This window comes from Eucyclogobius newberryi, unplaced genomic scaffold (genome assembly GCF_026437365.1).
Source record: "Eucyclogobius newberryi isolate DKJ021-1_F unplaced genomic scaffold, fEucNew1.0.hap1 SCAF_18, whole genome shotgun sequence".
NCBI classification, from domain to species: Eukaryota; Metazoa; Chordata; class Actinopteri; order Gobiiformes; family Gobiidae; genus Eucyclogobius; species Eucyclogobius newberryi.
In genome coordinates this window covers 11919247-11941411 of record NW_027315812.1, presented here as the reverse complement: position 1 = coordinate 11941411, position 22165 = coordinate 11919247, and the positions used below count along the sequence as shown (strand labels likewise).

The following is a 22165-nucleotide window of genomic DNA, read 5'->3' as shown; positions in this document are numbered from 1 at the left end:
TTTCCGTCTACACAGACTTGTATAGAAAGAGGTACGCAACTATTAAATATACAGCTGAGTTAAAAAAGAGACTAGGGCTGATCACTAAAATGATACTAAATGCAATATTTGGCTGACACAATATCCAAATGTAAAAATAATTTCACATTTTACTTTTGCCCGAACAACTTCAAATGTATTTTTTTGTTGCTTTTTTTCCAATGTTATCAAGTGTAAACACATAGAACACAGAAACGAGACAAGAGCTTAGTCGAATTATGAAACACAAGTAGCACATGACAAAACATAATCTAAATGAAGGCACATCTAGAGAAACATAAGTGTCCCACAAGTCCAGTCCGTCAAATAAGTCTATTTCCGTCTTTAGAAGCAAAACAACAAATTATAACAACGTAGACATCATAGTTAATGTTTTTGTAACCAAGAATAAATCCACATTATCTGTAAAAGCTGATTTGAACTAATCTGTGTCCTGATCCAAGGAAACATTTATACAAGTTTAAATAAAAACGTACATAGAACGTTCTAGACAAAGAAATAACATCTCCATCTGTCAAAAAGTTACTTCATGCACCTTTTTAAAAATATTGCAAATACCGTATATTTTTGTGTCGATAATGATAAAAAAAAAAATAAAAAAAAAGATTTTCTCTCGAAACGTCAGATTTTCGAGCTGATAAAGTTACATTTTCTGATTGGCAGGTTACATCAAAGAAGACAAGAACCCTCAGTCGCGCTCACGGAGGAGACAGCCTTTCAATGCTTTATTCTCCCAAAATGGCAAAAAGCAGAGAAAATGACAAGAGTTCAGAAGCTTTGTGTTTAAAATCAGTGTCATTTAAAATTGTTAGACATTTTAAAGTCAAAATTAATCCTATAAACTATTAAAAAATGTGACAAATAAAACTAATCGAGTCAAACGTGTGAATACTGGACTTGGACGAGATTGCAATGGATTTAATTCATGATCGGTTTAAAAAGTAACAAGACATTTGTCAATATGGCTTTTATTTTTAGTGAACAGTTAGAACACATTCATAAAATAGTTTAATAAAATTGATTGGATAAATCTCTTAAGGCGTCTGGACTGGGGTGCGTTCAGTTTTACTTTGAATCTCTTTCTGAATAGAGCAGCAAGGCCTCGCCACAGTGACTGGTAATAACACTGTAACAACAATAAGAACATTTTAATACTTTATTAGACCAATTTTAAAGTATTATTGTATGAGGGAACATACCATGCAAGAGAGAGTGCATTTATGTCTGTGTAAAAGATGAAAGGTGACAGAGACATGGCTGTGACCTGGAAATACATGAAAAAAACTGTAGAAATGAGAGGATCAAGTAGGTTAATTTCAGTATTACCTTAGCAACAAACATCCAGACTTTTAGATGCTCAGTTGAAAGTCCACTTTTTATTTTGACTGAGACCAACAGCAGCAAAAATCCCATCAAGGCACTAGAAAGAGACGCGTTCCATTAGAAATTAGACTGAAATACTTTGTAACTTATTTTTTTTTTATGGCATTTATTGATCATTAAATCTTTAAATTCACATTGAGAAAGTCGCATAACTATTCTTATTAGTGATTGGAGCTCATTAATGGGAGCTATTTATATTTAAATACAGAAGTTAATGTGATTTTTGAAGTGACTGAAGTTAATGTGATTTTTGTCCAAAAACTGAAAGCTGGAATGCTTTTAACCCGAGCAATTATGTCTAAACTAAATAAACTTTTGCTCAACAATAATAAAAAGGACGTTTAACGGTATGAATTGTGCAAAAAGCTCTGACTCATGTCGCCTGCTCTTCTTCTCTTGTGTCGGACGGAGGTAAATAAGTGTTAAAAATTAATCAAAATGAGAAAGAAAACGGTTTTAAAATGAGATCCGGTTCAAACATGTGATGGACTCGCTCATCATAGAAGTCTCACCTTGGCCTTCCCCGAGTTATGAACCAAACTTTAACTATAAACAAAAAAAAACAATGTGACTTTTCCTTCACCTGATGCAGCAGCCACAGAGAAAGGAGTGAGACTGCAGGGAGGGGAACTCGAGGGCTCCCATGAGGTCACCTGAGGAGGGAAATCACTGTTACCATTATTATTATTACAGTTCGACAGCTTTATATGTCGAGAGTGTTAAAATCATCATCACTTCCTCTACCTGTCGGGTGAGCTGCCGCCGCGAGCAGAAGCACGCTGTTGTGGAGAAAAGCAGGACAAATCGGTTTCACGTACGCGTTAGGATGTGTCTTTATGACTAGATTAGACTTTCATTTACCTGCACACGTAGTTCATGCACTGTTGCTCAATGTCGCTGCAATTAACGCACATTTAAACAGATTAAACTCACTTCTTGACAGGCAGGAATGCATAAAAGCTGTACTTCAAAATGGGAATCTTTTCAACATTCTTTTAGAAATTTGACAATACTTTATACTATTAATTGATACTGAAGATGTATATTAAAACTACAAGAAGAGCACATTGTATTATTAAAGAAACTACCAAATTTTGTACTATTACTGTGTATCAAACTCTGTAAGAGCCTTTTCTTTAGTATCAAAATTAAAACTAAATACGTTCTTACCTCAGACTAGAGGCTCTGTGGTTAACTTGGAAAACTCTATATGAACCTGAAAAGGAAGCAAGATGTACATTTATTTTTTTATATAAACGTTACCTATATAAGTACAGTTTTGACTTTTGGTACCGACACAGACGAGGTGAGCAGCAGCCCACTGATAAGCCGTCAAGTCGAACTAAAAGAGGCCAAAATAGATGAGCTGCATTATAGGGCGATGCATATACAGTTTCTACAGTTGATCAGGTTTTATTTACCCCCGGATCATTCATGGGAAGGTTGATGGCCGACAAGAACATGAGACAAACGCTACAAGAAGAAAAAAAAGTGCATTTTCATGACCGCAGTTTTGGACTTGGATCTAAAAGCACGTGATAAAAACCAACCTGATGAATTTCAGCCATCGGACGCTCTGTTGATGAAGAGATAATCACTTTATACACAACAGTAACATGAACTCAATGTATGTAAATATAACACAAGAATAATTATCTTCTTAAGCCATTTCTAAAACCTTTAAACAATCAAAAGTTATTGCTAAATTTGGAAGGATTTGGGTTTTTTTTGTGTGCAAATTCTCCAAACTGCTCTAATTTTTCTTTCATATTCGTCTGGGTTTGACTAAATAAATACATTTGGTCTGATTTTCTAACTTTCTGTCAGTTAAATACAGTTTTGTGAAGCCCTGAAAGGCGACCGCAGCTGTGATTTTGGACTCCACGAAACATAAATCGCACCGAATTGAAAGCGACACCATCCACAATCTGAACACAATCCTCCTTTTTACATTAGAACATTGTTAATTTCTCTACAAACATTCTATTAATGCATTATAACATCGCACACACTTACTTACCTGTCTGTGAATGACCTTTCCAATCACGTAACTCACAACATGAGATGAATTCTGCAGCGTGAAGAAGAGAGGGATGTCCTGCACAAATACAAACAACGCAGAATAAAAAGAGCAACCGACCGCATTCAATCGTCCAGGTTTAAGTGGGTACCATGTGCGATAAAGCTCTGGAGCCGGCGTATATGTTTCCAACGAACAGGAGTGAGCCGGGAAGCCAGGAGAGCGCGGCAGATCTGAAACATGAGCCACTCGTTGTATTTGGCAGCCGTAAGGTGACAGTATTTTGTGAATGAGTGGACCGAGGATTGACCTGTTGATGTGGCTCATTTCCAGCCAGCCGAGCTTCACACACGCGAGCAGCAGCACGGCCCCGATAAGCGTCTGCCATCTGAGGGAACAAGCACGTTTCACATTCACGTTGTGTTATTTCACTAGTCGACCGGTCAGAAATTTTGATTTTGATGCAACGATTGGTCAAACTCTTATTTCTATTGCACATTGAGACGCGTTAGATACATTTTTAAACAAATAACGGTTGAAATATGTTGACAGAAAGCTTCTAAAACAAGAATATTTACGATTAAAGTGTGATATTGATCAAAATCTTAACTTTTTTATTATTAATTTACATTTTGATTTGATAATTCTACTGTCTTTGTCATAAAATGCCTTTTCATTTAGTTTTGGAGTATGGATAGTTGATAGTAATCAAATGTGACGATCGAAATGCAATTCAATACAATATAAATTCACAAATTGACGGTTAAAAGTTGGGCAAACATTGGACTTACCCTTGGAAGAGTGTTGGATATGTAAATTTCAACACCGAGAGAACGAACTAAAAAAGAAACAAAAGGTGCACAGTTAAATGGTGGCAGTAAAAGCCATTTCCACGTCCAAATTGTCATGGGAAACACTCAGAGACTTCTTAAAAATGCCATCTCAAAAGGAGCCAGAGCTTTTTTGTATTCACATCACATTTGCCACAGTTAAAATACTTGTTTCTCGTTATTTTAAGTCACTTTCCTCACTCATTGACTCTTGCTTCATTGTGAATCATTGTTAATATTAATACTGCACATTGTTTACAGTGCAATGTATCGATTAACCATATTGTTTGTGAAATTATAACATTAAAACAAGGCTTTAACCCTGGTGCTAGTATTATTAAAGTGTGTGTGATCTGGCTTAATTAGTGATGCATGTGTAGGGTTAAATTACAAATGTCCGGGTTTGTAAGAAAAGATGCATAAAGTGCAGAAGAGTGACAAGGAGCTGTTGACCTTTGACCTTCTATAATAGTTAATAGCGTGGCACTTCAGACGAGGTAAAACTCAAACATGAAAGGTGGATTTGAGCCAAATACGCACCTTATTTGTGAAATACGACGCGACAAAAACGACGCTGAAGACAAACCCAGTGCCATGTCTCTTCCATTGCATGTTGGCAGATGCCCGGGACGGACATTGTTCGTAATAAAGTGCAAATTCGCCGCATTTGGTGAGTTTTGCTGCTACAACATCTCGGAGGAGCAAACTTCCCTCACTGCCCTCGATGAAACGTCAAGACGTAAGGTGACGATCGTCTAGAAGGAAGAGTCTCACTGGTGTGTTAAGAAATGACGCCATAAAGATCAGTGCGGCTTAAAACATGGATCTATTATATTATCTATTATTAGCTTAAAACATGCCGTTCGCGCGTGGTGTGGTTAATTTTAAGTCATTATAAAAGTGTTTTGTAATATTTCCATCCTTCGCAAGACAAATGCATCTGTTAAAGCAGTGATTGCAAGACACTTTAATTTGGAGATCTCAATTATTTTTATTTTATTTTGTTTTACTCATACAAATGTAACAAAGTACACATTTTCGTCATGTGTAAAATGGTCAAACTTGCATGCATTTGGAACGCATAAATCTGAAAAAACTATAAATTATAAATAATAAAATTGAATATAATAATAAAATGGAAAAAGCAAGTTTTTTAACCTTTGTTTTCTTTTTCTTTTTTACATATTAGATACAAAACAAATTACAAAGGGGTCTTTGTTTACTCTTTGATAAAGGCATTTTGAGGAACGAGGAAACAGCCTTTAAAGTTACAGTGTCTCGTATCAATATTGATGGAAATTAATTCAATGACATTTTAAGCAAACTGACCAAACAAACTGTTCCACTTCGCCTTAAATTATGATATTTATATGTTTGTAATATTCTCATAAAGTGCCAAAAAAGATCGATCGATGAAAAAAACAATCAGTCACAACAGAGTGGTGCCCCTCTGCCTTGTCTTCATTAACGATCGTCTGCCGGAGGGAAAGTCACGTGACCCTCCGCGAGTTTCCGTGTTTACAGCCGGAGCTCGAGCCGCTCAGTGTTTTGTTTCCGAGGAGGATGCAGCCGCGGTCATGGCCTTTTTAAAGACTCCAGAACGATCCAAAGAAAGGTTAGTTCCTCTGCACATGTGCGTATTGTTGTCGCAGCTTTGTCTGGCGCGTTGGACTTGTCTTTTCGCGTCTTTAGAGGGCTGTTTTTATCCATTTATCTGGAGAGGCTGTAAATATATCCCATTAATATCGACAGAGAGCTATAATGGTGCTTCAGGTTCTGTCACTCACTGCTGTAAGATGTCTCCTAAATGTGGTCGGGCATTCTGTAAAATACATTGATTTGGCATTAAATGTATCCTGCAATCAATCATCCATCCTGGCCAAGATAGAAAAGCAAAAGTAATTGTTTAAAGTAGTCATCAAGGCTAACTTTTGTGGGTTTTTCTATTAAATAACACTAAATAACTAATATTGTCATGGATATTTGCATCGTAGTTTGATTGTCTTTGTCTGTGAATCAAAGAAATGACTCTAGAGTGAGCCTTTTATCACTTTGCACACTATTGTAAACTGTATTACACTCAATAAATGCAATATATCTTAACCTATTCACATTTATAAAGGCGTCATTGTAATCTAGTGGGAAAATACTTTGAAAATGATGACATGCAATGTAGGGCCACTGCAAGATGAAGTCATGCATCACAAGGAAACAGGCTTTATTTTTTTGTCAGGAGAAGTTTGGTATGTGTTAAGTTCTAAACCACACTTTTATTTTGGATTAAACGTGCTGTATAAGCCTTTGTATCATCGTCATTAGTTCAAATTAATGCCATACAGTTGCACACATATTTGGGAGTTTACAGTGTATCGTTATAAATAAACTGAAAACGAAATGACTATTGTATACTAATGTACTATTTTTAGCTTTAGTGGTCAATGTTGAATTGTTCACCATCAAAGTAAAGCTGTGTAACACTTGTTCACGTCAAATTCTTAATTATACACTTTTTAATTCGAGAAATCTATGGGATCTATTAAAATCATTTGGAGATTTGATGTTTTTTTGTGTGGAATGTTGATGAAATTAACATTGAAAAAGTGCGATTGAGTGTGAAAAGTGTGACATTTTGTCCAGCCCCACATCAAAGTTTGGCTATTCTTACTCTAAAACACGCCTACGTCTGTCCAGGTTCTCCCTCCTGCTGCTGGATCTGGAGGAGTATTATTTTGAACAGCACACGGCATACCATGTGACCTCAGCGTCCCCCAAAGAGAGGTAAACGAAAGCTTCAGGTCAGCGTAGGTTTGGCCTGTGGTTTGAGTTGAGATAATATTGAAATAGATCACATTTAAGTGCGCTCCTGGAGCTTATCTGAGCCTGAGACGGATGCAGCTGTTTAAATATAATCCTGTCCATTTAGACCTGCCTTGAATACACTAATCTCTTCACTGTTGTTTTAAGAGGCATGTATCGAGTATTTACTGGTGGCCTTTTGATGTGACTGAATGTGGTGCCTCTATTACAACACATTTGCTTTATTCCTTATTATAGAATATTATATAGAGTATGCAGCAATGGCATTATAATGACAGTTTTCCTCAGGTTTGAGTTCAGCTTAATTTGCGTGTCTCTGTTATGATTTACTTAATAGCATCAAAGTCCGTGTTGCACCTTTTCGTTTCAGAAAGGTCAGAGGATCGTTCAAGATCTGCTCCAAATCCATAATTTTTGATCCAGATGATTTCGAAACGCCGATTTTAAAGGTTGATTTTGGATGATGATTTGAGATCTCCATGACATGTGGTCGGGTTGTTTTGCTGTTGTCATTGATGTTATGTTTGTGTTTTATGTATAGATTCCCCTTCGAGACTGCAAAAGGATAGAGTTCATGCAAAAAGACACCAATCCGTTCAATGAGTGAGTTTTACACGCTTTCATTCAGTGGCCACACATCGTTTATTTTATTTAATAAACTGGTTTCAATCATACTTGAGAGTGTGACGCATTTTTAGTTTTAAGAACTGGTCCAACTGTTTAATATTCTATTTAAATCACGTTATTTTTTGTGATATTTCAGGCCTAAACCATCCGCCATTTCCATTTCATGTGGACAGGTGAGTGTTGTATTGTAATAATGTTTCTTTACTCTTTATTTGAGGTCTGACACTTTGCTCTTCCTAAATGTTATGCATTTGTTACAGGTTATTTACATCAAAGACAGCAACGTGATCGCGCCGTACAGAATAGAAAGGGTAACAAACTATTTTCGTGCAGTATATTTGTTGTCGATTCATATCATTTGTCACATTTAACCTGTATTGTCTCTGCAGGGGACGAAGCGACTCACTTTTCAGTTGGAGGTTTGGACTAAAACGGAAGATGTCGTTCAAACGTTATTACAGGTATTGCGTTTAAGATTATCCAATGATTATCCATCGCCACGAGAGGATTAAAACACGTAGAGATAATGTCTTTTTGATTTGTTTGCACAGCTGCACAGAGCATCTTGTCTGGAGAAGCTCGGAGATCAGACGGCCATGGTGCGTTGGTGCTTTCCACATCAACAAACTTTTACTTTGATTGTTTTTTGATGCTTACCGCACTTTTTTAGGTTGAGGCCAATCTACAGTCTCGTCTGGCAAGGACCTCGTTCGACAAAAACTGGTGTGTGTGCAGCAGCTGCGCGTACCTTTGTGTGTTTGTGTCAAGTTGTGTTACGGATCAGTCTGTGTGTAGTTTTCAGAGTGTTGCCGAGAAGCCTCACATGGAGTGCTCGGTGGAGATGGTGACGCCGCTCGTGTCAAACCCAGGTCACGTCTGCATCACTGACGAGAACCTCTACTTCCAGCCCCTCAACGGATATCCGGTGAGAATGACGCCAAATACTTTTTAATAACGTGTATATTAGGCTGTCAACGCAAGGCTGGTTTTACAGTTGTCTTTTTTGAACCGTATTTTTTTATGTTTTCTACAGGAGCGTGTTATTCAAATTAAACTCCACAGCGTCAGGAGAATCTACAAGAGGAGACATGGACTTAGGCCACTTGTGAGTTTGTGCGCTTGGTTTAACTATTTATATCTATTGTATCTATACTCTATGTTATTACTATACTGTAATCTAGAGTGGGGCTATACTTCTATGTCCATCCAACAGAAATGTGTGAAAACAAATGTGAAATGACCCATGTACAAAAATGTCACTTTGTACCTTGCATTTTTCTCAGCTTTTTGTTGCATCATTTTAAAATTAAACAGATTTAATTGAGTACATTTTCCATATCCTCAACATTCACAATGTTGTCTATGTTTTAATAATCTGCTCTCCTCAACTGTAATCAGTATTCATTTCTCCTCGTAATATCCATCCAGGGTCTTGAAGTTTTTTGCACGGAGAACGACTTCTGCTCGGATATTTACCTGAAGTTTTACAACACCGCAGACCGAGATGAAATTTACTACTACATCGCCACGTTTCTTGGTACGTTTACTCTCTGCAGCTTTCAAAAGGAAGTCTATGGACCCGTTTATTATTACTGTGATCTAAAATGAACAAATAATGATCTACGTACTGTTGGCGTGCTCGTTTATGAACGAAAGGGCAAGAATCAAAACGGTTAAAATGAATCAAATGTTTAATCCCTGCCAGTACAAACCCTTCATAGTTTCAGCGTATCTCAAAATATAGTTTAATACAGTCTCATAAAATGAATATAGTTGGTAATGCAATCTTATTAAAGTTAATATATTTGGTATTCCCTTCAGTACGTGACACTTGAATACTTGAACCAGAGAAAGTGTCTTCTTTTAACTTGTCCGACGGTCTTGCCTCTCAGAAAACCACATGACGGAGCACACGGCGGAGAGCTACATGTTGCAGTGGCAGCGCGGCCTTCTGAGCAACTACCAGTATCTGCTGCACCTGAACAACCTGGCCGACCGCTCCTGCAACGACCTGTCGCAGTACCCCGTGTTCCCCTGGGTGCTCGCCGACTACAGCAGCCCACAGCTCGGTAATGCAGACCCCCGAATGAAAAACAAGCTAAACTAGTTCAGCAATCGTATAATCGCTAACAGGTCAATATGCAGACTCAGAAACGTGGCATGAGCAAGAATCACATAAAAATGATGTGGGAAATGTGTAAAGGTTGTGTTTGTGATTCAAAAAAAAAATAAACATCTGTAAAAACCTCCTCCAGGACAACCTCAGTTCTGCTCTATGGGTGAAACTGAGTAAAAATCTCATATTCATTGGACTGTTCTAAACAACTAATCAAAAGAATACTCAACCAATCAATTGCCAATATAATCACAAAAAATTTAAATCTTAAAGGTGGTATGGGCGATTTTTTTCAGCAAATTTTTTGTCATATTTCCTCGTGGCGTGGATAAATCATTTGTCCTGCCACGTATCAATCATAAAACGCACCTATCGCTCACCTGCAGCCGCGTCAGGCTCGTCCCCATGTTTCCGCGTGTCTAAGAGCATGGATCTATCATAATATAGTTCCCTCAGTGTACGGGGCAAAATGAAGACGGAGAAAGACAGTTCGAGCTGACGCAGAAGTGGACAGAAATCTACGGGAGACGAGAGATGCGATGCGCTCCGTTGCGCTAATAAACAAACGCACGTGTGTGTTGTATCAGTCCGCACGGGGGAGTGCGCATGCGCACTTCCACCTGCGTTCTCAAATCGCCGAAAAATCGTCCATACCGCCTTTAACTCCGAACGGGACTAAAATATATAATAATATACATTATATATAAGTGGCACCGGAGTATAAGTTGCACCAGCCAAAAATGCATAATAGAGAAGAAAAAAACATCTAAGTTGCACTAAAGTATGAAATGCGGTTGCAAGTGTGAAAATAACAAATAATATCACATATAAGTCGCTCCGGAGTATAAGTATATAAGTATAAGTCGCACCCCAGCCAAAACAATGAAAAAAGGTGTGACTTCCGAGTACGGAAAATACGGTAATATTTTCTACTGTTTCACATTACCTTTTCATGTTTTATGTCAAGATTAGGTTAGCAGGCAACACATTTGTCTTTTTAAAGTTACTGCTAACCCGTTTACTCACCCAAATCGAGTTTTAAATATCTTTATATACAACTTTGACTGATCAGTCCCAGCAGAACGTCCCTTCGGAGCTCACAATCGAGCACCAAAAACTGTCTAAATCTACCATTATTTATGTACGACTCGTCAAAATACATTTGCCCTTCACAATCTAAGGTAATATCTGTCTAACTTATCATAAAATATCATCAAATCACATTCTTTTTGGATTTGTTGTGTGATTCGTCTGCTCACCAGAGTACAGCGATTATGATGATTTGCCGTTAGTTTTAAACCAAAATGACAATCCTTGAAAGTACTCTTTTTAGTCTTTAGCAATAACGAAACCAGTTTAAGGAAGTCTTTAACATCTTGCTTATGTAATATGGTGCTCAAACTGTTACACCTTTTTAACTGACACAAGCAGCAAAAAGGGAAGCAAAAACGATTAAAGCCTGAATGTGACTTGTTTTCGGTTCTTGCAGATCTGACCAACGCCGCCACGTTCAGAGACTTGGGGAAACCCGTGGGCGCGCTGAACAAAGAGCGATTGGACCGGCTCTTGGTAAAAACCTGACCTCGCTAACTTCACATCGCAAAGTAAAAACGCACACGTGACAATTGACGGTTCTCTTGGCGTCTTTGTGCGTTTTAGGCTCGATATCGGGGAATGCCTGAGCCCAGCTTTATGTACGGCAGCCATTATTCGTCTCCCGGATACGTCCTGTTTTACCTGGTCAGAGTCGGTGAGTCGCACAGAAAGCATTGATTGTGCTGAAACGTAGAGTGGAGCCTGTGTTTGCAGATGATAAAACCTGCTGCTCACGCCAGGTTCTCACGGTTGATTAAAGTGTGTTGTTTTTTGCCGTTTGAAATATTCCTGATATTTTAACAGATTATAAAGAACTTTGGTTTATGACATTAAAATCTGTTTTTGCTTTAGGAGTTAAACTATGTGTAAGAAGTGTGTGGCAAGGGATGTCACGATTTCAAATGTTAGACGATTATTGTGAGAATAAACATTGCGATTTAATGATTATTTGTGATTTATTAACGTCACAATCAAAACGACAACAACAAAATCCGACACTTTCTTTCCTCGTTTTCTTAACACATTTCTGCTCCTCAATATGTGACCAGCTTCACAAAATCAAACTTTCTGAATGATTCATTTGATATGAACTGCAAGATAAAAAAGCACTTTCACATTTAGAACTTAATTTTGCTCATAAAATCATGTAATTTGACCGTATTGTCTGGACTATAAATTGCACCTTTTTTCATAGTTTTGGCCGGGGTGTGACTTATACTTATATTTATACTTATATAAGTGGCACTGGAGTATAAGTATATGTTTTCTTCTCTTTTATGCATTCTATGGCTGGTGCGACTTATAATCTGGAAAATACGGTACTTAAAAAAAAAAAAACTAATTTAGTTTTCTATGAATTTTATTTAAAAAAACTAAATGTTCTCCCAAAATTGTCACTATTATCATTTTATGATTATTTTGTGACCTAAATAATCACCATTATCACTTTAATCTTGACATCCCTGTGTGTGGCAAGCATTTGAAGTCATGAGGAGCTTTCTACAGTTTGTGCGGCTCATTCAGCAGCACAGGGGAAACACAGGGAGATCCCATTTCATGGGAAAGAAAATCTGGGCCAAAATTGATACAATAATCTACCTTTTTTCTGTGAACTTCTCTCTGTTCTCTCTCAGCTCCGGAGCACATGTTGTGTTTACAGAATGGACGCTACGACAACGCAGATCGCATGTTCAACAGGTGATTGACTTGTTGAAAGACAAACATTCCTTTTTAACACAAATCAATCATTCACATTTACACGCAGTGAAGCTCGATAGCGTACGAAAATCCCTCTTTGAAGTGTTTTTATTGTCTGTCCTGAATTGACTTTTGACAGCGTTGGTGAAACATGGAGAAACTGTTTGGAGGGCGCCACAGACTTTAAAGAGGTGAGGAATACAGTCTGGAAACGTCGTATTCTCTGCGACCGTAGCGTTATATAAATAAATCCTCTTTGTCACGCAGCTCATACCAGAATTTTATGGCCCGGACTTCACTTTCCTGGAGAATCGACTGGGTTTGGACTTGGGAAGACGTCAAAATGGAAGTTATGTTGGTGATGTCGCTCTTCCTCCCTGGGCCTCAGGTACATTATTATTATTTTTATAATTACTGTCACTGCATGCTCAACACATTAAATGTAGAAAAATATAGAAAAAAGTTGTGTTTAATATCTGAATCATTTGAGTAACTAGAAAATGAAAGGGAATTTATTCAGACAAAATAAAGATGATTTACGCATTATATTATCCGTGGTTACATCGTCCGCTGCGGTTACATCGTCCGCTGCGGTTACACCGTCCGCTGCGGTTACACCGGCCTCTGCGGTTACATCGTCCGCTGCGGTTACACCGTCCGCTGCGGTTACACCGTCCGCTGCGGTTACATCGTCCGCTACGGTTACATCGTCCGCTGCGGTTACATCGTCCGCTGCGGTTACATCGTCCGCTGCGGTTACATCGTCCGCTACGGTTACATCGTCCGCTGCGGTTACATCGGCCTCTGCGGTTACATCGTCCGCTGCGGTTACATCGGCCTCTGCGGTTACATCGTCCGCTGCGGTTACATCGTCCGCTGCGGTTACATCGTCCGCTGCGGTTACATCGTCCGCTGCGGTTACATCGTCCGCTACGGTTACATCGTCCGCTGCGGTTACATCGTCCGCTGCGGTTACATCGTCCGCTACGGTTACATCGGCCGCTGCGGTTACATCGTCCGCTGCGGTTACATCGTCCGCTGCGGTTACATCGTCCGCTGCGGTTACATCGTCCGCTGCGGTTACATCGTCCGCTGCGGTTACATCGTCCGCTGCGGTTACATCGTCCGCTGCGGTTACATCGTCCGCTGCGGTTACATCGTCCGCTGCGGTTACATCGGCTTCTGCGGTTACATCGTCCGCTGCGGTTACATCGTCCGCTGCGGTTACATCGGCTTCTGCGGTTACATCGTCCGCTGCGGTTACATCGTCCGCTGCGGTTACATCGTCCGCTGCGGTTACATCGTCCGCTGCGGTTACATCGTCCGCTGCGGTTACATCGTCCGCTGCGGTTACATCGTCCGCTGCGGTTACATCGTCCGCTGCGGTTACATCGTCCGCTGCGGTTACATCGGCTTCTGCGGTTACATCGTCCGCTGCGGTTACATCGTCCGCTGCGGTTACATCGTCCGCTGCGGTTACATCGGTTTGGAGTTAGATGATTGTTAAAAACGTGTGTAAACTGCAAAATTATCCCTCTGAGTATTTGCATCACGTTTTGTTGTTTGCGTGCCGTTTAAATAATCTTAGACGTCCAGAAATCGGATAATAATTACGGTAGATTTTTCATGCAAACAGAGCCTTTGTGTCCGTTCACATTTATGTTCTAAGTAAAAAGACATTTACGGGGACATTTTGGCTCTTTTCTGACGGACAGCAAACATTTAATCTGATTATTAGTTATTTTCTGTCCCTATGGCCCTCCCGAAACCGCTTTGCCCATTGTCGTTTTGAGTGAATACTTCATGTGTTACTTATTTAATGATTTCACTGTTTGCGTTTTTATTCACAGACTCCAGCAATTTCCTTCAGAAACACAGGACCGCCTTGGAGAGTCAGTTCGTGTCAGAGCACCTTCACGAGTGGATCGATTTAATATTCGGCTTCAAACAGAGGGGCAGTGAATCAATCGCGGCTCATAACGGTGCAAACATTTAAAGCTACGCAAGCGACGAATACAAATACCACAGTTGTTACAGGAAAATAACCTATTAATCTTTTCATTTTTTCCAGTATTTCATCCGTTGACGTACGAAGGAAGCGTAGACTGTGACAGGTGAAGCCGTAATATCATGAATTGTTATAAATTGGGATTTTTTTCAAGTACTTTCTGTGTTTTTGCAGCATTGAGGATCCGGACCAGAGGATCGCGATGTTGACTCAGATTCTGGAGTTCGGACAGACGCCCACCCAGCTGTTCACCAGCCCCCACCCTCAGCGAATCACACCCCGATTTCACAACATCACGCGCAGCCCCAGCATCAGCTCCCCAGGAAGTGAACTGTCTCCAGGTAAAACTACTCCATGTACTGTATGTATGTGGTTATTACAGGAGTACAACTGTCCGCCGCCCTCCATCTTAGCGTACGACGTCTGCACAGTATGAATATAGATCTATAAGCTACAGTTGGTGCTTTTAGTTCAGTTTCAAGTCAATTTGCTTTTGTAAAGTGCAAAATCACCACAGTTTCCTCTCGAGGCTTCTCAAAATGATTGATTTTACCAGTTGAAAGTTAGTGGGGAAAGAAATCCCGCACACTGTCAAACTTGCAAAATAAAAGTTTAATGGTGAAGAGGCAACGTTTCGGTGTCTAGGCCTTCGTCAGGCAAAACCAGTTGAAAGTTAGAAAATGAAACGATGAAACAGTCAATAATAGAGAAGAAGATTAACCAGATTTGCAGGAAATAAGCAAATGAATAACCGTTATTATCCTTAAACTTCCTTCTTGGCAAGGGAAAACTACAAAAAACCTTGAGGAGTTGGTCATTAGCTAATGGTGCTTTCCACTTGTGTAAGTAGTGGTTCTGTCAGTGGTTATCAAATCCTAAATTTCGATGTTAAAGTTAAAAACTGTATGTAAACGATGCTTGTGTCAGAAATCTGTATTAATTAAAACTTGATGAGGATAAAGTGTCTCTTTTCTGTGGTGAATCATCGAAGGATAAGTTAAATCCAGATGACTTTTCTTGCTCAAATACATTTCAGTTTTTCATTCATCCATTAACTTGCACAATGCTAAACTGGTGTGTGACTCATTGTGGTTTGGATTATTGTACACAGTTAACCAGGGCTGAAACGAGTGTAGTGCTTTATCTTTATTACTGTCTGGGCTTTACACAGACTCAAAAACATGTGTTTGGAGAAGTCGTGTTAGAGCAGTAATTACATGACACGGGGAACATTAGCGCCGTAATCCTTTAGTCCTTTTGTCCTTTGGTCCTTTGGTCCTTTGGTCCTTTAGTCCTTTAGTCGATTAGTCAATTAATCAATTAATCAGTCAATGGTGTCTTAGTCAACTCATTACTTTATTCAGATTAAAAGGATGTTTATGGGACAACAGCGATAAGGAGAAGACAATTTTTTTTTTTGGCGTGAATCATGAGTTTAATATGACTTGTATACATAACTGGTTACTAGTACTTTTCTGTATTAATACATGTATTTGCATGAACTCATTTGTTGTCTTTTGAGTGCAGTTTGTGTCAGATACATGAAGATATTTCATTGTTTTTGAGCGCTTTTGCCACACCCTTATTAGATCAAAAAAAAAAATTTCAACTTCAGCCCGAGGGAACATGTACATTTAGTGTTTTGGGTGAAAAAACGATTTTGTCTGGAAATATGTTCAAGATAGTCTTAAATTTGTTCAAGATAGTCTTAAATTTGTTTAAGATAGTCTTAAAAGGCATCACTTCTACGTCAATTTAAGTAAATATACTCATATTCACAGCCCTTTTAAGCATCTAAACTACTAATTGATTATTAAAAAGTATATATTAATCGATCGTTTGTGAAAGTTTTTCCATATTTAACCTTAGAACTGTGTTTGTGCAGTCTGTAAACCCGTAGATCAAGTCAATCACACAGAATGGACTTTTAAAGATTCCCAAACACACTGTACTTTTCAGAACAACAAAATGGCAAATAATCCATGTGAACACAAAGTAGAAAAATGCAGTCGTAAATCAAACGCAGATGTCAGTTTGATGTATTATAAATGTTCTTTGTCCCGCAGCTTCTCCCAGCGCCGACTCCTCGTTTGAAGACCTGACAGAGGAGAGCAGGAAGCTGGCCTGGGCAAATATGGGAAATCTGAAACTCGTCTCCAGCCACAAAATCCATAAAGAGTGAGTGAGTCCAGCGTTCATCCGTCTCACGCGCGGACGAAGGATTCGCTTCAGTCAGGCCTTTTTTATGTTTGCAAAGTCATTTATTTTGCAAAGTTGTGCCCTCTATTTATGCCGGTGTTTCGTTTTGTTGATTATTATATTGTTATTAGATAAGTTTTACGAATATACCTACGTTTCCTCTTCATCTGCAGGACGGTCACGAGCATCGCTGTAGCACGAGACGCCTCTGCGATTTTCTCCACATCTCAAGGTCAGAAAGTCATATATGCGCATTTAAAAGATGAACAATTATGAAAAAATATATTGATAAATTAAATTAAATTGTGAGTTTTTTGTTTTTTTCTGTATTCAGATTAATTTAAAAATACAAATTCTGTTCACATTTTAAACACATACAGGATCACATTGTCGTGTCACGATTTTCACGAGTATTGACGATTATTGTTACTGTGACAAAACAACAGTGAAATCTTAATTTTTCTTTCATTTCATCTGACATGTTACTGTTCCTCAAGTTTGTGACAGCTTTTAAAAACTTTCTGAAAGACAAAAGAAAGTTAAATACGATACAAACATCCAGATAAAAAAAAGTTATATTTACATTTAGGTCTATTTTCTGGGCTATATATTGGACTAAAAACATTATATTTTGCTTCTAAAACTGTCACAATTATTAGTTTTTGGTTCGTACGATTATATTGTGACCTCAACCTTATAATGTTAAGATCTCAGCATGAACATAAACATTAGCCTTTGCGATGTGCTTCATATTAAAATGCCTGGTTTGAAATGAAACAATTAACTGTACGATTTCAGAAAAGGGATAAGACTTGTAGCTGTCTTGTTTATACCTTTCATAGATGATCAGAATGAAGAATAAATGTATATTTTTTGTAAGGTGAACTGATAGCTATACATTTACCATAAGCTAACCATTAATATTATCTGTATCTCATTATCTTACTCAAACTAGTTGCTCTTTTTTTCCAGACTCGACCTTAAAAATGTTCTCTAAAGACTTGAAGGATTTCCAGAGAAGCATGTCCTTCTCAAACATGGTAAACGAGCCATAACTCCTTAATTTAAACATGTTTATCCAATCCCTGCCTCACCGTCTGCTGTTTTTGAAGGCTTTATCCTCCTGTTTGATGTTGGCCGATGGTAAAACCGTGGTCTGCTCCTCGTGGGACAACAACGTGTGAGTCATTCGCTGCGTAATGCATTCGTGTTTTTTTTCTCTTTTAAATATAGATTGAATTTGTTTGGCTTTTACAGATACTTCTACTCCGTCCCGTTCGGCCGGCGCCAGGACACGCTCATGGGTCACGACGACGCGGTCAGTGCCATTCGCTGGTTTGACGACCGGCTCTACACGGCGTCATGGGACTCCACGGTCAAGGCAAGTCGTGCGCGAGCGTCTGTTTCGCTGTCGTTTTAACCGTGCGCTCATCGGAAGGGGGAAAGTGACGCGTGGAGTTTCTGCTTGTCACAGGTCTGGCACTGTGGCCCCGAAAACACTCACAAGAGAGCTCAGTTTGAACTCATGGCTGAACTAGAGCATGACGCTGGGGTGAGTCATGGTTCACCTTTCATTCAAGGCTTTTCTCTTTTTATATCAACATCGTTCTTACTCTTTTAGAACGATTAATGCCTATTTTTCAATATCTATTTCAGTTTCCGGTTGATAAAACATTTAGCCATAACAATTAATAATAAAAAAAACATGGTGCAAAGTGCTCAAACAGGAAGCTGAAACCATTAATAAACTACAGTGTTTTCCATCAATAAAGTAGATCTAATGGTCTTATTTATTGTCGAAAACGAACTAAAAACCAGCTAATGCGACCCATTATACTTTGGGCTTGTTGTATTGTCTTAAAAAGCTGAAAAGGAAACTAAACTGTTCAAAAATGAAGTGTTTAAAGATTGAATAGAGGCAATAAGTGACATTTACAATCCGACGTTTGTATAAAATAGGTAAAATACGTCTTTTCCACCGTAGTTTCAGCAGACTCTTTGGGAAACACTGCACTACCGGCCTTAAAGGTGCATTATGTAACTTTCCACCAACTGTTTGTCTACATCAAGACGCTTTGCCTAGAATGTTCCACTCTATGGCATTAAACGTCTATAATTTGTCTTTATTATAGGTGTTTTTATTGCTTTAAAACATTGTCTGGTGACGTCCTCTCTTATTAAGTTGATGGCAGACCCCACAACGGAAAAGTTACACAGTACAGCTTTAAATGTTTTGAAAGTTATTCATTTTAGCACCTTTTTTACCTGGTTTAGAACTTAAAAATCAAAAAACCTTACACACTGTGATTCTCTTTACACGTCCAGAAATGTAATGCTGGCATCAAATTGGTTTCTCTAGCTCCTAAACTCTTTGATGTTTGTGCGTGAGATGAATATCCTTTATTTGGCAGGTGAACAGCATAAACCTGAGTGCTGCTGGGACTCTGCTGGTCTCTGGCTGTAAAGACGGGACAGTCTCCATCTGGGACACTCAGAGCCACGAGGCGCTGCAGCAGGTTCCATGTCACAGCGGGACCATCCACCTCACGGCCTTCAGTCCAGGTCAGTCTCAGAGTCAGATGCCCTTCCTTATTGCCATCATACGAAAGACACATGATTTCAAATGTTGGTGTAATGATTATTGTGAGAATAAACATTGTGATTTAAAGATTATTTACAACCAACTATAAAATCCTACATTTTCTTTCCTTCTTGTTTTCTTAACACATCAGCGCTCCTCAATATGCGACCTTCCTCATGACATCAAACTTTCGGAATGATCAATTTGACATAAACAGCAAGCTAATTGAACTAAAAAACACCTAATTTAGTTTGAAAATTGGCACTATTCTATCAATTTAATGAAAAAAAATTTCACTACTTCAAAAATATCACTACTATCATTTTTTTTAGTCTTTACGGTTAAATAGTGACTTAAATAATCACGATTATCTCCATAGCAATGTTATTGTTCACATTTATTCAATTGCTGGCATTTTATTGCTCTAAATGACCTTTTTAAAAAACATGCTTTCTCATAAAATCTGACCTGTAACATGTTCTGGAGAAGTCTGTCGCTCGTCTCTATGGAGATACGTTTAATGCCATACTGTGGAACATTCCAGGGAAGGAAACGGCATCTCAATGGAGACCTGCACGAGGCAGACTCCACCGGAAAAGCTACAGAGTCACCTTTAAATCAAACGCTCACTTACTGCATATGACTAACCTGCTCAGTGTCTTACAAATATACAACATTCTGTAAAACTGTTAACTATACAAATGTGTGATTCACTTTCTAACACCACAATTTAACCAGGTAAAATGTTTGAAGGACCAGCTCTCACTTCTTCTCAAAAACAATGCATAAACAGACAAATGAAAGCACAAATGGAGCCGCTCAAAGAGGATCTAATGGTGGCGGTCCTGGTTTCTTTTGCAGACAGCAGACACATCCTGAGCGTGGGAGAGGACTGCTGCATGAAGGTCATCGACGTGCAGACGGGAATGGTCATGTCCTCTGTGAAAGCCGACGAGGAGCAGAGGTGAGGTTCTGACACGTGCAATATCTGTACAAGGAAAGAACAACGCTGATACTGTACCTTTTGATTTATTGTTCCTCGTGAAACTGCATAAAAATAACAGTTCAAAAAGCTAAACTAAGAAGCAAATCTAGTGGAAAACATACTACTACTACTACAACGTTTTGTATTGGATTTGTGCTCTGCGGTTGTGTGGTCTGTACGGAACTAAACCAGGACTACATCAGGACTAAACCGAGCTTAAACCAGGACTACATCAGGACTAAACCAGGCTCAAACCAGGACTACATCCGGACAAGTGTGACGTTTATACGTCACACTTTTGTATGTATATATGTAAGTACATGTTCAGCGCCGCCTTTGGGACTCGTTTTGAGGTATTTATTCATACCTATGCTGCTAAATTGACCGTCGCTCGTGTGTCCAGGTGTTTCTGTTGGGACGGGAGCTCGGCGCTGTGTGGGGGTCAGTCCGGAGACCTCCTTCTGTGGGACGTCCTGAGCAGCACGGTCGTCAAGAGGATCCCGGCTCACTCGGGTAAAAGCCGCTGTAACATGTCCGGTTCATGACAAGAAAATGAGGAGAAGCGTTGGTCAGAAATGCAAACGTCCAGACAAGATTTATGGCAGATATCGTTTGAAAGACAAATAATAAATCTGAGCATATTCTCTGCCAGTGCCAAAGCAGTTTAAATTATTTATTATTCTATTACTTATTCGTGCCTATGACAGGTCGAACAACTCACTGAGCTAAAATGCAGCTAAGATAGATATATTTTGAATTTTGCTAAAAAATTCTGAAAATGTTATCACAGAATAGCACTTTTTTTTTAGGTTTATAATTTAACTTCCTGTTTGTAATTGATGACATCACACTAAGAGATTACCCATCAAACACTGGGTAAAAACTCATCAAAGGTCTATTTATTTATTTTGAAGAAGGTTTTGGAGATTTTAAGTATTACTTTCATGTTTACAGGCTAATTTTAATAATACTTTTAGGGCTGCTCAATATGGTTGTGTTTTGGCTTGAAATGTAATGTTTATATATCTCTAATTTAGTCTTGTCTTGGCCCTTATATAGTATAGTCAAAGTTATTCTGTTTTGACATGATATTGCAATAGAACAATATTAAACTTGGTCACGTCTCACTTTCCTCTCTCCGTCAGGCCCCGTCACGGCGATGTGGACGAACGAGCTCAACACCTCCATCATCACCGGAGGAGAGGACAAGCAGATCATGTTTTGGAAGCTTTACAGTTGAATCCGTGTCACTATGGAGACAAAAAAAAAAAAAGCAGTGTTACAGTGTAAGAAAACCAGGTTAAATTCGGCTGCTCGGGGCTGTTTATTATGAAAATGGTGAAAACCCGTCCCATTATCGCTGTGAACAGGGCTTGACATTAACTATAATGATGGGCTTTTCCGACCTGATTTCAAGGATTTTGTGAGGACTTTTCCCCATTCAAAACATATCGAATTTTAACCTAATTGCTTAATTGCTATGGCCATGGAAAGCTAGTGCCCATAAGTACCGTATTTTCCGAAGTATAAGTCGCACCAGCCAAAAAATGCATAATAGAGAATAAAAAAACATATATAAGTCGCACTGGAGTATGAAATGCGGTTGCAAGTGTGAAAATAACAAATAATTTCACATATAAGTTGCTCCGGAGTATGACTATATAAGTATAAATATAAGTATAAGTCGCACCTTTTTTCATAGTTTTGGCCGAGGTGCAATTTATAGTCCGGAAAATACAGTAGACATTTCATTCTTCTCATATCCAT

The 22165-nt window shown here is 38.8% G+C and overlaps 3 protein-coding genes across 3 annotated transcripts in view; 2 read left to right on the top strand and 1 right to left on the bottom strand.

Moving 5' to 3' along the window:
• The window catches only part of rbbp8 (retinoblastoma binding protein 8), a 7315-nt gene extending 6369 nt beyond the window's left edge, over window positions 1-946 (top strand). The window contains exons 17-18 of the mRNA XM_072451330.1: window positions 1-31; window positions 703-946. The exon at window positions 1-31 is cut by the window's left edge and continues 111 nt beyond it. Of these exons, the coding sequence (XP_072307431.1) occupies window positions 1-31; window positions 703-800 (129 nt within the window). The 3' untranslated portion in view covers window positions 801-946. The remainder of the gene's footprint in view (window positions 32-702) is intronic.
• A 45-nt stretch (window positions 947-991) lies between these two features.
• tmem241 (transmembrane protein 241) lies at window positions 992-5006 on the bottom strand. Its single transcript, XM_072450532.1, has 15 exons — window positions 4813-5006; window positions 4234-4280; window positions 3753-3830; window positions 3594-3675; window positions 3443-3520; window positions 2973-2998; window positions 2844-2895; window positions 2716-2764; window positions 2593-2638; window positions 2284-2319; window positions 2167-2201; window positions 2006-2075; window positions 1366-1459; window positions 1239-1303; window positions 992-1165 (listed from the first exon to the last, which is right to left on the bottom strand). Exons 1-15 carry the CDS (start codon window positions 4882-4884, stop codon window positions 1105-1107), a joined length of 891 nt encoding a protein of 296 aa, XP_072306633.1. The 5' UTR covers window positions 4885-5006; the 3' UTR covers window positions 992-1104.
• Window positions 5007-5781: 775 nt separating this feature from the next.
• nsmaf (neutral sphingomyelinase (N-SMase) activation associated factor) lies at window positions 5782-22110 on the top strand. Its single transcript, XM_072450531.1, has 31 exons — window positions 5782-5887; window positions 6964-7050; window positions 7460-7538; window positions 7631-7692; window positions 7853-7889; window positions 7977-8027; window positions 8106-8177; window positions 8268-8315; window positions 8387-8439; window positions 8512-8641; window positions 8750-8821; window positions 9145-9253; window positions 9609-9785; window positions 11322-11401; window positions 11492-11582; window positions 12562-12625; window positions 12765-12816; window positions 12893-13013; window positions 14476-14607; window positions 14697-14739; window positions 14808-14974; window positions 16700-16811; window positions 17006-17064; window positions 17805-17872; window positions 17945-18012; window positions 18090-18213; window positions 18307-18384; window positions 19244-19394; window positions 20275-20377; window positions 20802-20911; window positions 21544-22110. Exons 1-31 carry the CDS (start codon window positions 5850-5852, stop codon window positions 21636-21638), a joined length of 2733 nt encoding a protein of 910 aa, XP_072306632.1. The 5' UTR covers window positions 5782-5849; the 3' UTR covers window positions 21639-22110.
• The last annotated feature ends 55 nt before the right edge of the window (window positions 22111-22165 follow it).